This window comes from Triticum urartu, chromosome 6 (genome assembly GCF_003073215.2).
Source record: "Triticum urartu cultivar G1812 chromosome 6, Tu2.1, whole genome shotgun sequence".
Lineage (NCBI taxonomy): Eukaryota > Viridiplantae > Streptophyta > Magnoliopsida > Poales > Poaceae > Triticum > Triticum urartu.
The window spans coordinates 553957646-553972378 of NC_053027.1; the positions used below are offsets into that span (position 1 = coordinate 553957646).

General features: G+C 48.4%; 1 protein-coding gene across 1 annotated transcript; it reads right to left on the bottom strand.

Moving 5' to 3' along the window:
• Nucleotides 1-2905: 2905 nt before the first annotated feature.
• On the bottom strand, nt 2906-4411 carry LOC125515304 (phosphoenolpyruvate carboxylase kinase 2-like). The gene is made up of 2 exons (XM_048680750.1): nt 3488-4411; nt 2906-3390 (listed from the first exon to the last, which is right to left on the bottom strand). Exons 1-2 carry the CDS (start codon nt 4293-4295, stop codon nt 3344-3346), a joined length of 855 nt encoding a protein of 284 aa, XP_048536707.1. The 5' UTR covers nt 4296-4411; the 3' UTR covers nt 2906-3343.
• Between the last annotated feature and the right edge of the window lie 10322 nt (nt 4412-14733).

The window sequence follows — 14733 nt, forward strand, 5'->3', positions numbered from 1 at the left end:
GGAGGCTACTATTTGTTACTCGCATGATTCGGAAAACATGAAAAAGTAAATTGGTCACTCCAGTTCAAGCATGTATAGTTCTGACAAACGATCTGGCAAATGGTACTTGGGGACGCCATGGAGTGATCATTGGTGAGATCAAGTCTAATGCAGCTAGTTTTAATTGTAATTTTGCTTCTGAAGGTCGTTTAGTTAATGAGGATGTTCATAATTTAGGTCGATTCTCCCTCTCTTTAGGCCAGGGTCGCCAATTGTGGCCTATGCAACCCCATGACCCGAATGTAACCCCACAAATTGTGGTATTTGATGAATAAAGTGTTGCTTTAACACCCCCCCCCCCAAAAAAAAACTTTGTAGCCCGTATAGGCTAGCATGGATATTCCACAACTATTTGGCACAAAAGGCATCAAACAGGATGTCACCATCCTCTTTTTTTAGGCTGGATGTCTCCCTCCAAGGGTCGTGCTATCCATCTAGTTAAGTGACGAGACCTTCAGCATGAAGGGGAAAAAACCACATGCCCCATCCTGCAAATTTTTACTATGTCGGCAGAGGATACAAATGTCAGGGATTTACAATTGATCAACTATCACGTGCGGCGGCGTACAAGAGAGATATATAACAGGGGTGACATAGGCCCCCGCCCCCTGCATCTCTGTTGGGGCCTTCCGATGACAGGCCTCCGCTCTGCTCGTCAGGAGTTAGCCGTTATACTTATATATCAATTTGGATCACAATATAACAAATTTCATGATCTTTGACAATACCATACGATTATCTCTGAAACAGATGATAGGGAGAATGTTGCGAACCATAAAAATTTGGTCGATCTTGTCCCCTGAATCAGAGAGACTGAAACTGGAGGGTTTAACTCAATTCCTGATAGATCAACTAAAGAAACCCATGCTGATTCCATGTGGCTAGATGGAAACATGGGTCTGCAGCTTCCAAGGCAGCTCCTCGCGCCAAGCTTCTGGAACAAATGATGGATCTCTGAGCTAAACCAGCACTTGACATGAAGATCAAGCAAGTGCTATTTACAATCCCATCCTCTGTCGTGGACAACGGATGGTCGCCCCAGCCATTATCAGCGCCACCCCTAAAGCATGAGACTTTTTTTTCGTGAATACGCAAAGGTTGTGTATCATTGCATTGATAGAAGGAAAGCAGAATGAATACATAAGAGGGTACAACACATATCACAGACGCATATAGGAGAAGCCGCGAACATGGGACCAGAGCAGAGAGACACGAGATGCTAAGCCCAAACAAAGGAAAAACACAGCTAAACCGCCAAGCCAAGTCCGGGTAGAGGGGCAAGCCGAACCGGCAAGGCATCGATCATCTCTAACTCCAACACCCGAGACGCCGCGAGCAAGCAAGATGGCGCCTTCAAGAAGGGGAGCGCACGACGCCGCCGTCATCCGATTCGAAGAACTGGACCATTGTCACGGATCAGGGGCCGGAGATGAGGAAGTCGCTTCACTGGTCAAGATCACCACCTCAGGAGGGGCTTGGGTGGGGTTGCGCCCGCCGTCGGTGGGTAGCATCAGGCGACGCCGAAAAACCACGAGCTTTAGGATTGGCACGTCATGGAGATGGACGGGGTCGAAGGGCGGTATGGTGGAAGGAGCCGGCGCGGATGAAAGGATGGTAACCTGCTAGTGTTGCCCTATGTTGAACTTGCTATATAGCGTTTTATTTTTTGGACCATTTTTTACTGCTATGCAACTCGTGGTTTCATTCTGATTAATGGAGCCAGGATCACCTCCCTGTTTTTCTAAATAAAAAAAAACGTCATGTTTTCAAGTTACCGAGCCTGATATCTTTGTGTGGCCGATGGTGGCAAGCTGTAAAGTTAAAACAGATTACTCGGTGCACACCAGCCCATCACCTGATTTACATCATGCTGCTGCGCTGCCTCCTCACCGATCACCACCCAAACCCAAAGGAGCAACAGAAGCAGCGAGCTTTCCAGGTCGCGCCTGTCATGAGGATGGCTCGGTTAGGTCTTAGGTGGGTAAGGTGGCTACAGCACAAAGCCGTTCCCGGCAACAGTCCTCCTCATTATCTGCATGGTTTCAGAGTGCTCAGCAGTCAGCAGATGCAACTTGCCACAAAGGACATGGGCAGGGCTGGCATGTTTCCCTCCAACCATGGCACAGGAATCCGGAGCAGTCACTCACCTCACGGGAGCGCACAGGACGGAGGAGGGCGGTTGCTTGGCGAGCAGGGAGCAGAACGTGACCACCTCTCTCGGCGTTGGCCGTTGCTTCGTTAGCAGATCGCCGGATCGGACGGCCAGGGACGCGCATCATGTGCATGCCTGTGAAGATCAGCGAGCAAGTGGTGTGGTGAAACGAACGGCAGAGCAAGCGTTTTCAGGCTTTCGGTTTCAGAAGTTATTAAAGCAACGGAAGTAGTAAAAGTGTTTTCAGTTAGGTGGCAGAGTGTTTTCGGCTCTTCATTTTCGGCAGTAAAAGTGGTTTCAGTTAGGTATATATTCGGTTGAGCCATCCATCATGTGACTGACTGCGTAATGCGATTGGTTAATGGTGATTAACAACCCACAAGTTGCTGAAAAAGTTCAGAGACAACATCCACGGGATACATACATACACAGTACAAGATTTTGCAAGTTGCGACTGAAAAGGCCAAAAAGCCATGCAATTGCAACTGCTCTGCTGCTAGTATCTGAATCAAAAGCGTATCCTCTTCGTTCATTATCAGCACGCATCATCGGACAGCAAAGACAGTCACCAAATCTCCAGCCCCGCGATCACACATGACATCGCACCATGGAGACTTGCAGAGCACTCTCTGTTGGTTAGCTGGTGTCCACTTGTAAGAGTGTTGTGCCAGCACAGAAGATGATGGCCAGTTAAACTGAAGCAGCACGCAGTGATTTTGTACAAAACATGCACATATTTTTGCTTCATTTTCATTCTTCTGAACAAAGCCTGCGTACTAAGTTCCACTAAGTACTACTAAACCCTCTCTTCCTCTTCAGCTAGAACTGATCAAGACTGTATGTACAAGGACTGCTGCAGCGATTCAGAGAACAAACACGACGAACAAACACACATTCAGGCTAACTCAGGTGAAAGCTTCTGCAATTCCAGCTTCACCAGAGACCTCTAGACCTAAATGATCACGAAGGAACTAGCACTAGTTCTACTTACTGAACTCAACTCAACTCCGGCACCACCGCTGCTTCTGTCCATCGCCGATTTGCCGGAGAAACAGAGCAGAGCCGCAGAAACCGAGCCGTCGTCCTCCGTGGAGAAGGTCTTCTATCTAGAGATGGATGGAGCGCGCCCCGCATGTTGGTCCATCGATTTCTTCAGCCCGCAACCGCATCCCCTCCGCAGCTCGCGATCCACGGATGCCCTGCGGAAATCACCACCCGATCCACAAACGTCAGCGAGGAACTCCAAGGACGGCGAGCGTTTTTGTTTCAGTGGATCTGCCGGGGGTCGCTGCTTACTCAGGACTTGTTCGGCGGAGAACCTGCGGGAGACGTCCTTGCAGAGCATGCGGCGCATCAGGTCCTTGGCCTCGGGGGAGACGCCGGCGAAGGCGCGCGGCGGGAAGCGCACGTTGCCGCGGAGCACGGCCTCGAAGATCTCCGGGGCGGCGGCGCCGTAGAAGGGCACGGACCCCGACAGCATCATGTAGAGCACCACCCCGGCGCTCCACACGTCCACCTTCTCGCCGTACTCCCGCCCGGCGACCACCTCGGGGGCGACGTAGTAGGGCGTGCCGACGATCCCGGACATGCGGCGCCCGTCCCCGAACCACTCCGCGGAGCCGAAGTCGGCGAGCTTGAGCGCGCCGGTGGCGGCGTCGAAGAGGAGGTTGTCGGGCTTGACGTCCCGGTGGGCGACCCCGCGGCGGTGGCACGCGGCGAGCGCGGAGGCGATCTGCGCGGCGAGCCCCGCCGCCTCGCGCTCGGGGAGGCGGCCGCCGCGGGCGGAGATGAGGGAGAGGAGGTCCCCGCCGGCGCAGAGGTCGACGACGAGGTGGACGGCGTCGGCGTCGTCGAAGGCGGCGTGGAGGGCGACCAGGTGCGGGCTGCAGGGCGGGGAGGAGGCGAGGAGGTGCAGCTTGGGCTCCTGCTCCGCGAGGGCCAGGTCGAGAGGGTCACGCAGCGGCGCCTTGGGCGTGGTCTTCAACGCCAGCGCCTCCCCCGTGGCGTTGGAGTGGCAGCGGCGGACGGTCCCGAACCGGCCGTGCCCGATCTCGTCGCCGATGGAGTACTGCCGCCTCAGCGCCTCCTCTCCGCCGTAGACCATGGCCGGGTCCGTCTCTGTTGTTGGGGCGGGCGGGTGTGGTGTGCGGTGTGGTGCGGGTCGAGGCCTCCCCGGCGGCGAGGGCGGTTATAAATGCGAGAGGGGAGGGGGAGGGGGGAGCCAGCGAGGCGGAGGCGAATGCGAATATTCTGCTCGCTCCTCTCTTTTGGCCGCTAGTCATTTGGAATCCGCTGGAGACATATTTTTTTGCCCCCATTTGCATACTTAAATAAAACCCGAAAAAACCTAGTACTGCTAATGTGGGGAGAGCGTTATTTGTTACGGACGAGACTTGCCTATGCCCCTCGCGTGCGCCCATCCGTGCTCGTGCGTACGTGGCTTAATTTGATTGAAGCAAAATAAGACCCGGGCCTACCCTGTTAAAATCAGAAGAAAAAAAGGAAAAAAAATAGCCGTAGAATAAAGTGGTAGCACAAATGAAAGCATGAGAAAAGAGCAGGCAAGCTGGATCCATTTGTTACTGCTATTAGTCAATCAATTGGTTGACTTAGGAAAAAAATGAAATCCGAGGCAGAGAGAAACCCAAGGTATGCATTTTATCTTGTTTTTCAATGCATTTTGTGCTACGCATGAATGATTGCCTTCTCTAACCGCCATTTTAAAATATTTGACAACAAATTGCACATACAAAATTGTGCCGATCAACCTTTTTCAAAAGGAAAAAGGTCTCTCCGACCAGACCACGGTTTGTCATTTGCTTGGGTCGGCTGCAGGATGCATACAACATGGATGAAGTTATTATACTACAAGGGAAGTGGATGAGTTGGTTTTGGCCCATCTTAATTGACAATTGATGGGTTTAGGATAAACTAATGCTTACGATAAGATAATGCAACTAGTAATAATACACTCATGAGCAAGTCATTATGGCCATTTGGGATCTGCGGGACACATATTTCCTCTGTTTGCATGCTTAAAGCATATAGTAAAATCCTACTATGTGGGTTTCTTTGATCCGCGAAATCGTTAAAACGTGGGAATAACAAACGTTTGAATTGAAACTACATTTCCTATAGAATGTGCTACGAATAGGGGTGCAGGGCAGCGTCCCGCATTGGTCCACATAGGTGGATGGCAATACAAACTAAGCTAATACAGCACAACTTAGTTAGAACTAAATTGTCCAAGTTTGAATACGAAGCGGGCCGGATCGGGCACCGCGTCACATCTTTAGCTACGAATCCGTAGAAAGGCAGAAGTATATGATTCGATTATGTGAATTAAACAACCAACATAGTTAATATCCTTAAGGATTCTGATACTTCGAAAATTATGTGAAAATCCTTTGAATCGAAGAAGTCTTCAGTGAATTTACTAGGAAACCAATTAAACTCAAGCCAAGAGAAGACGCGGGATACGCATTTTAGGATTTTCTATAAAAGGGGACACATGAATGAGAGGGTGCTTGGATACGTTTTAGTCTCACGACTAAACGTAGTGGGACTAAAACTTGCTAGCCTTACCCATGTTTGGATCCAAATACTAAAGAGACTAAAATCAAGTTAATGAGCATTTATTATTCTCTAAACCCTCCAATTCAGAACTCGCATGTGTTAAAGGAGAGGAGTTAAATGAGGAGAGAGAGGACTAATCCACATTTTAGTAGGGATACCCCTGACTAAAAAATTTTAGTCTCAAGACTAGTTTTAGCCTCTCTTTAATCAGGGGTGCTTGGAACTTTAGCCTCTTAAAGAGACCATTTTTAGTCAGACTAAAATAAGTCCATTGAATCCAAGCACCCTCTGAGTGCCTTCTCCAATTGGCTCCCCCTCATAAAATGTTTGACAACAAATTGTACTTATTAAGAATGTCAGCAGCCACGAACCAACCTGTGGTTGAATGTTAGAGAAACAGTGATATCCCCAGTCCACCAGGGTTCAAATCTTCGTGCTTACATTATTTCTGGATATATTTCAGGATTTCCGGCGATGCGCTTTTAGTGGGAGAGACGTTCCCGTCGACGATGAGACACCTACGACGACTTCGTAAATCTCAAGATGATAGGCCGGCTTAGTCTCTCGAAGCTGCTCATAGGGTAGAGGGTGTATGTGCGTTCATATGGGTGAATGTATGAGCGCCTGCGTCTGTCCTGTGTTAAAAAAAATGCCAGCAGCCTTTTTCTAATGGTGTCTCCGACCACAGTTTTGCATTAATCCGGACGGTTTTGCATCACAGGGATGAATTAATTAGGCAGTTTTGCTTTGGCCAATTGATCGTGTACTAGGTTTTAGATTAAGATACTCATGCAGATGCAGATGCAAACATGGGATGTGACAAAGTCTGTAGGTGGGTTCGCCGCGGGCACGCCTGGCCGTATGCATGTCCGCATCTGAATTCCAGCACGGTGGGGGCCGGGCACGCATGCATGGTGCATGACACGCAACTGGCCAAGTCTTTTCCAGTGTTTCTACAACGTTTTTGTGTTTCTTTTAACCTCCAGACACCTAAACTAAATGGTGTACTCCGGCAAGCCAGCAACACATGTGCACGCATGGCCTGTGGCCCAGCCTAATCAAATTAGCAGATGTTGGAGATAGAAGCAGCGTGCATGCTTCTTCAAGTTAACCAACAATTGAACTTCAAAAAAAAAAAGTTAACCAACAATCGAAAGCCGGAGATCGAAGCGTGCATGCTTCTTCAAGTTCCTTTTCCAAAAATGCTTCTTCAAGTTTGCTTCATGTATGTATGTTCGTTTCTTTTGCTTGTCCACTTTTGTTTACGGTGCCGCGTTATCGTTATTCATTCCTGTCAAACACCTTATAAAATGCCCTCGCGAAAAAAAAGCACCTTATAAAACGGAGCCAATAGGCAGTGAAGGTTGAGATAGTGACATTTACGAATGTTTTTACTGGCAGTTTCTTCAAAGACGCATAGCAATTTCTTCACAACAGCATGCAGCTTCTCCAGGGAAGGGATATCGTCCTTCTAAGGTTGTCACTGTTTGATCTCGCGTCTCAACTAAAAATGTCAGTAAAATAAAATACATTTGTTTATCACCGCTGATAGAGAAGAACGTTACCAGCTAGCATTACCGTATAAAACGAGAATCGAACCCTAAGGTGATATCACTTGTTCCACTTCCAGTCTCTAGATAGTACAAGCACATCAAAAGGGAACAATAGTACGTGCTCACATGGACCGAGCTGTCACGAAGGGCAGGTACCCTGCTCCCCACAAGCCACCGCCACAAGCAGGGCACCGGATGATCGTTGCGTCATCTGAAAAACCATATGGGGATGCCCTGCTCCCCCGAAGGTACGCGTGATCGTTTGGAGGATTGTGACAAACTCACTATCTACTTGGGCTAACAAATTTACTCGTCACCTTAAGATATCTGACATATGTCCCGTTTGTGGTGTGGAACGAGAGGATGTGCTCCATGCATTTTGCAGGTGCCCCCTAGCGAAGGAACTATGGCATGCTATGGCGCTTGACTGGCACATCCCGAGGGTCGAAACAATCTATAACTCGGGCCCAGAGTGGCTCTTTACGCTCCTCGAACCACTAGACGAGACGGCGCGTATGGTCGTTCCGATGACCATGTGGAGGATTTGATACATGCGGAATGAGATAACGCATGAGAAAAGGCCTCCGCCTATTGAATCTTCTCGTCGGTCCTGTATGAATATATTAGCTCGCTTTTATGCCTCCACCAGTACCCCAGCGGTGATGTTGTCAAAGGAAAAATGGTGCTCAATGCCCTTCCGCCACCCTATAAGGCCAACGCCGAGTCTAAGGAAGAGCTGCGCTGGATGCCCCCTGAGTCAGGTTGGACGAAGCTAAATACGGACGGAAGCTTCATTCCGTCCACAAGTATGGCAGAAGGTGGTATGATCCTACGGGATGCATATGGTGATATCATCTATAGCGCTTGTCGGGAAATCCATATATGTGATAACGCGTTGGACGCTGAGCTAGCGGCGTGTCGGGAGGGGCTGGAGCTGGCCCTCCATCGTACGGTGCTACCCATTTGGTCGAGCTTGATAGCGCGGAGGCGGTGTCACTGATCACAGCACATTCCGAGGAACGATCGATACATCGCATGTTGGTTAAGGAGACTCAGAATCTGGCCTCAACTGAGGATAGGGAGATTTCTTTTACTCACTGTTGTCGGTCGCAGAATAAAGTTAGTCACGAACTTGCCGCATATGGCCGTAGCACTCCCCGTACTGCGGTATGGTTGCATTCGGGATTAGAATTTATTGTAAACTTAGCATTGGCTGAGAAGCCTCCGTGAATAATTAGAATCTCCTTTTCTCCTGAAAAAAAGAAGAAGAGTAGGTAGCCACTCGGGGAAACGCACGGCCGGAGACCACAGGAAAGAAGTTTCCGGCTCGAGCTAGCAACGGGCACACGACCCGGCCAGTTGCAACGTACGTCCAGCCGCCCGTCAAGACTAGAACAGTTTCGGCATTGACCGGCTTGAGGATTCCGTTCCATCGCGACATACGTGAGTACTCCTTCCGTTCCAAATTACTTGTCACATAAATAGATGTATCTAGAACTAAAATACATCTAAATACATCCATACCTACGACAAATAATTCGGAACGGAGGGGGTATCTCTCACTCTCTACAGTGATCTAAAACGTATTATAAAAACTTACAGACGGAGAAGCTAGCAGTGCGAGTCCAGGTACGTGCCAGCTGAAGCGGCTGCATCACCGGAATCAACAATTCGGCACGGCAACAACGTGCGGGAACGGCGTCGCCGGCTTCGTATTCGTACGTGCTTTGACTGACCGGTGCAAATGGGTATATGCATGCATGCTAGCTGCACTGCACGCCCATTTTTTTATTTTTTTTGAGAACCGCCCTTTCGGCATTTTATTCATTTAGGCGGGACATATCTGATCGAACAGCCTCGACCAGAAACTCAGGAATTACATGAAACAAGACAGACATAGTATCTAAATATAAAGCCTGCTTAGCAGTCAGGTGGGCAGCTGAATTAGCTTCCCTTGCCGTCCATCGCAGTTCAAACCCGTGAAAACTTGGGAGATAGGTGCGCATCTCCCTCAAGATCGTACCACCAGTGGATCGATCATCACCTTGCTTCCATGCTTCAAACACGGCCTGACAATCTGTCTCAATAATGACATATTGCAGGTCATTTGCACTAGCCAACAACATTGCATCTCTACATGCAATAAGCTCTGTAGAGAAAGGATCAAGTGGTGCCGTGTATTTGATGCACTGCCCCAGTCTGAATACACCCTGTTGATCCCTTGCTACTATGCCCACTGCTGAACACATATTAGTCTCATGTACTGCTCCATCAGTATTCATCTTCACCCACCCCTGAGCTGGCGCCTCCCACTTCTGCCTTTCTATGGATTTGACAGCAGCGGTATTAGGGACGTCAATCGCCATAATGAGTTCTCTAATTAATTCCATTGATTTGATCGGCTGGTACTGAATCTCATTATGCGTATACTTGTTACGGTTCGTCCAAATTGCCCACATGACTGACACCATAACTGTTGCATCTTTCCTTTTAAACACCTCATGGTCCAGTATATCCTTAGACCATGTCAATGGGTGCAGTCTCGGCACTGTAAGGCCAAAAAAGTCCTTGGCCGCCTCCCAGAACATTATTGGATAAACCAGATAGCTTATGTGCTAGGGTACTTCGAGGAAGATACTTTTCGGACGGGAATTTTTTACAAGCTGGCTGTCCAAAGGGTGCCTCAGCAACCTGGAAAGCTATTTGTCAAGGGAAGGAAGTGCTACAGGCAGGCCTTATTAGGCGAATTGGGGATGGGAGGAAGACTGAAGTCCGGCATGATCAATGGATCGCTGGGACAGCCACAGTGAAACCTTTATGCAGGCTAGCGGAGGAGCCGATTCAGTTGGCGTCAGAACTGCTAGACGATGATACAGGAGGGTGGGACGAAGTTAAAGTTCGTACACTGTTTATAACACCGGATGCAGATGCAATTTTGAAAATGCCGAGGCCAAGAGTGCAGATTGAAGACTTTTGGGCCTGGGCCTGAGAGCACACGGGTGTTTTCTCGGTACGATCGGCGTACAGAATGCTGATGGAGCACAAAACAGCAAACCAAAGGAGCCCGTCTTCATCCACTCATGGTGAAGAATGGTAGAAAGCACTGTGGAAATTACAGGTGCAACCCAAAATTAGGGTGTTCTAGTGGAGGGTACTAAAGAATTTTGTACCTGTCCATGGGGAGATGAGGAGGAGGCACATCAGAGATGATGCTATATGCCCAATGTGTGGTAGCGAAGATGAGTCCCTATTTCATACACTGCTCCGATGCGATCACGCATTGATGTTCTGGGAGGCACTGCACGCCCATTTGGAAAAGACCGTGCGGCGTCGGAACCCGGCTCATGCATGCACGCTTCTGGGAACTCTAGGCACGTACTCCCTTCGTTCTTAAATACTTGTCTTTCTATATATTTCAAATGACTACTACATACGGATATATGTAGACATATTTTAAAGTATAGATTCACTCATTTTGCTCCGTATGTAGTCACTTATTAAAATGCCTAAAAAGACAAGTATTTAGGAACGGAGGGGGTACTTACATAGCGACGAGCCGACGACCGGCTTCGGTCGGTCGTTCGTTGAGCGCATCGCACCGGTATATTCTGTTGGGGATATCCCTGGAATCTCTGCGCCTAGTCGAGCAACCGCTGAGAGCGACGGCAAATCGTGCTGTGGTTTAACAACAGCGAAAGCTGTGATGGGCTGGGCATGCATGATTATCTATTAGCATTTTTTTAGGGGTATGATAATCTTTTAACAATATAAGGTGGACCTTCCGAAATGGATTTGTGAGTTGGACACTTGGACTGGTCTGCACTTTCTGCCGCCCCGCTTGCTTGCTGGCTTGACACTTTGAAGTTGACAGGACCCGCCGGCAGAAGGAAACACTATTTTATGTTTCTATATACTTCTTCCGTTTCTTTTTAGTTTGCATATAAAGTTTGGTCAAAGTCAAGCTTTGTAGAGTTTGATTTACTTTATATTAAAAAATATAACCATTCATAATACGAAATCAATATTATCAGATGCACCATGAATTTTCATATTATATAGTTTTAGTATTGTAGAGTTCATATATTTTTATATAAATTTGGTCAAACTTTGTGTAGTTTGACTTTGATCAAATCTTATATGTGAAGCAAAAAGAAATGGAGGGAGTACTTCTTCATTTTGTACCTCTCCCAATGTATTGGTGCTAAAATAAGGTGCTAAATGCATTAAAATGCTTAGCAACTAATATCCTCAATACATGCGTCTTTTCTTAACTGGGTGATGGACATCTCGCACCGAACACGAACGAATGATTGCATTACTTTAGGCCACTGCCAAGGATTATTAACATTTTCTGGCGCCGCGTAACGGAGGCAAACTCCAACGGGACATTTGCATCTGCAGCGTGCTGCCATGCTAGCTGCCCCCGCATGCTCGATGAAGTGAGCAGCTGATTGGAGTCTTTGGGGCGGACCTGGACCGGCAGGAAATAATCACACTGTGGGACTTGCGCCGCGTTCGGCACTCCACCGCTTCTTCAAATTCAAGAATCTACGGAGCAGTTGTTAGCTCGCTCCAGGGATTATAACTCCAGCTCCCGTCCGTTCCAAAAGCAGAGCGGAGCGGAGGGCCACCGAACGCGCCCTTGGTGCCCCTGCATCTGCGTGTCATAAATACTCTCTCAATCAAGCTCCTCAAACGTAATCCAAATATTTGAGTTGTTCGACATCCCTCATATTCAACCATCAAGATAAGTTACATGCAACCGCTTGGCATATCCAAGAAATATAACATGGAGGAAATCATTAAAGGGAAAATGCCATTGTTGAAGGAAAGGCCGGTTGTGCATGAAAGGGTGGCTACTGATTCATTGCCATGGCATAAACCACCGGCGGACATGGTCGCCTTATCCATTGATGGGGCCTTCTCCATGTTGGATGAATCGGCGTCGGCGGGAATAATCTTGGGAAGACATGACGGGAGTGTGATCTTTGCAGCCTACTGTTGTCTATTTAATTTTAACGATGCGCTGGAAGCGGAGTTACATGTGTTAATGCAAGGTATGGCACTAGCAGCTCAACATACTAGCATGCCGGTCATCGTTCAGTCCGATTCTTCAGAGGCTTTGTTCGCTTTGACTGGAGACAAGCTATCCCGGTCGGCATATGGTCATTTAGTTGCTGAGATCAAGCATCTTATGGTATAGAGGGAGTTTTTTCGTTGAAGATTAAACGTGAGCAAAATAAGATAGCAGATTGATTGGTTTTGTATAGTCGCACGAAGAGTACTACTGATGTGTGGCTAGGTAGAGGTATGTCTTGTATTGAGAAACTATTGCCTCTCGATTGTAACCCGATTCATTTGGAGTAAACTCCTTTACCCTCGCACAAAAATCAAGATGCTAGAACCGCTTCGTTCGCTCCTGAACCGCTCGAGAGAGGCGATCAGGCGGCAACATTCTTGCCTTCCTCAACGCCAGCGATGTTGGGTCCTCATCTGTGTCCGTCTGCCGCTTCAGCGGTGGGAGCGGACGAGGACCTTGCAATTTCTCTTCGGTAGAGGTATAGTGTGCTTTCAAAGATGCTACATCAATGGCGTCGAAATAATTTGCTTCTCTTGTTCCTCCATCTCGGAGGCACTCTAATGGGCGGCGCCGAGGAGCAGATCTTTGCGTCTGATGGTCAGCGCATGACACTCTCCCAGATGGTGGTGTTGTCGGCTGTTGCACGTGTGTTAGGGAGGCGGATTTGCCAAGTCCGGCTATAGATGCTCTTATATTGTATCATGGAAAAATACAAAGAATTTTTTTGTAAACCTTTGGGATGATGCTAGATCCTGTAGAATGTACTACAAATGATTCGTAGGAAAAGAATCATGTAAATTTCAGTTATATCAATTAAATAATCAACTTAAGGATTCTAATACTCGAAAAATCAGTGAAAACCGTTTGAATCAAAGAGGTCCTGGTGAATTTACTGGGAAGTCAACTTAATTCAAGCCAACGGAGAACCCAATATACGCATTTCATGCTTTTCTATACACAAGTGGACGCATGAATGAGTGCTATGTCCTTCCGATTGGTCCGAATTTTAAAACGTTTGACAGCAATTCGTTCTTAATGCTGTCTCCGAACACAGTTTTGAGCTAATCCGGGCGGTTTTGCATGATGGCGATGAATTAATTAGGTACGTGTAGTGGTTGAGTTGCCTTGGCCAGTCGATCGCGTACGAGGTTTTAGATTAAGATACTCATGCAGAAGCAGCAGATGAGATGGGACAAACGTCTGTGGTTTGGTCCGCCGTCGTTGAGAGCATCGTCGTGGCCAACCTGGGGCCTGGCCCACCGGCCGCATCTGAACCGCAAGCCCCGCATTGTGGGGGCCGGGCACGTTCCCATGGTGCATGCATGCCTGCCCTGGAGTGGCAATGTTTTCTTTTTCTTCCATTTTTTTTATGGAACTGTGGCACGGCCGGAGAGAAGTGAGAGGCCAGCAGAGGAAACGACCCCGGCGCTCGGTCAGCTGCAAGGTCGATTGGAACTGAGGTCGATCTGTGTGGAATTCATGCATGCACGGGGCGACGTACGGTCTCTCGTTGCTAGTACGTGGAATACGTACGTATGCAAGTGCGTCTCCCACCGTAGAACAGTAGTCGTAGTAGTACGCGTCCTGGTACGTACCAGCTGCTGAAGAGTGCCGTCAGCACAATCAACAGGCACAGCGGCAACGTGCGGAAATGACGTGACGTGGCCGGTTTGGTGCTTGCGCTGCACGCACGGTCGCACGCCCATTTGGAACGAAGAGACCGCGCGGTCGTTGAACCATCGATCGTTGTGCCGTTGAGCGCGCTGTTCGGGCGCGCATCTGGATATCCTGGGACCTCTGCCCCGCTCTCCATCTCTCTCTGGACCTTTTTTTTTTGATTGGTTTGAATTCAATCCAAAAAAAAAAGGTCCAGAGACAACCGGTGACAGCGACGGCAAATCATCATAGTTTAACAACAGCGAAAGCTGTGATGGGCTGGGCATGCATGATTATCTTTTAGCAAGAAATAAGGTAGACCTATCTCAAAATAATTAAAAAATAAATAAGGTAGACCTTCGGAAATGGATTTGTGAGTTGGACACTTGGACTGGTCCGCCCTTTCTGCAGGGCCCCGCTTGATTGGTGGCTTGACACTTGACACGACCGGCCGGCAGAAGGAAACACTTTTTTTTGTCCCTGCTTGTCAGGCCGTGGAAAAAGGGTCGACCTGCACTACTTGCAGCTTACACTGGCCGTGACTGGAACAATACATTACTCACTCTGTCGATCCCCCAGCTAGGTCCAAGTCGAGGCCATCTTGACTTGTTTTTCTAAATCCTGGATCATATAATGGCGTCTTTTCTTAACTGGGTCATGGTGGACATCTCGCACCG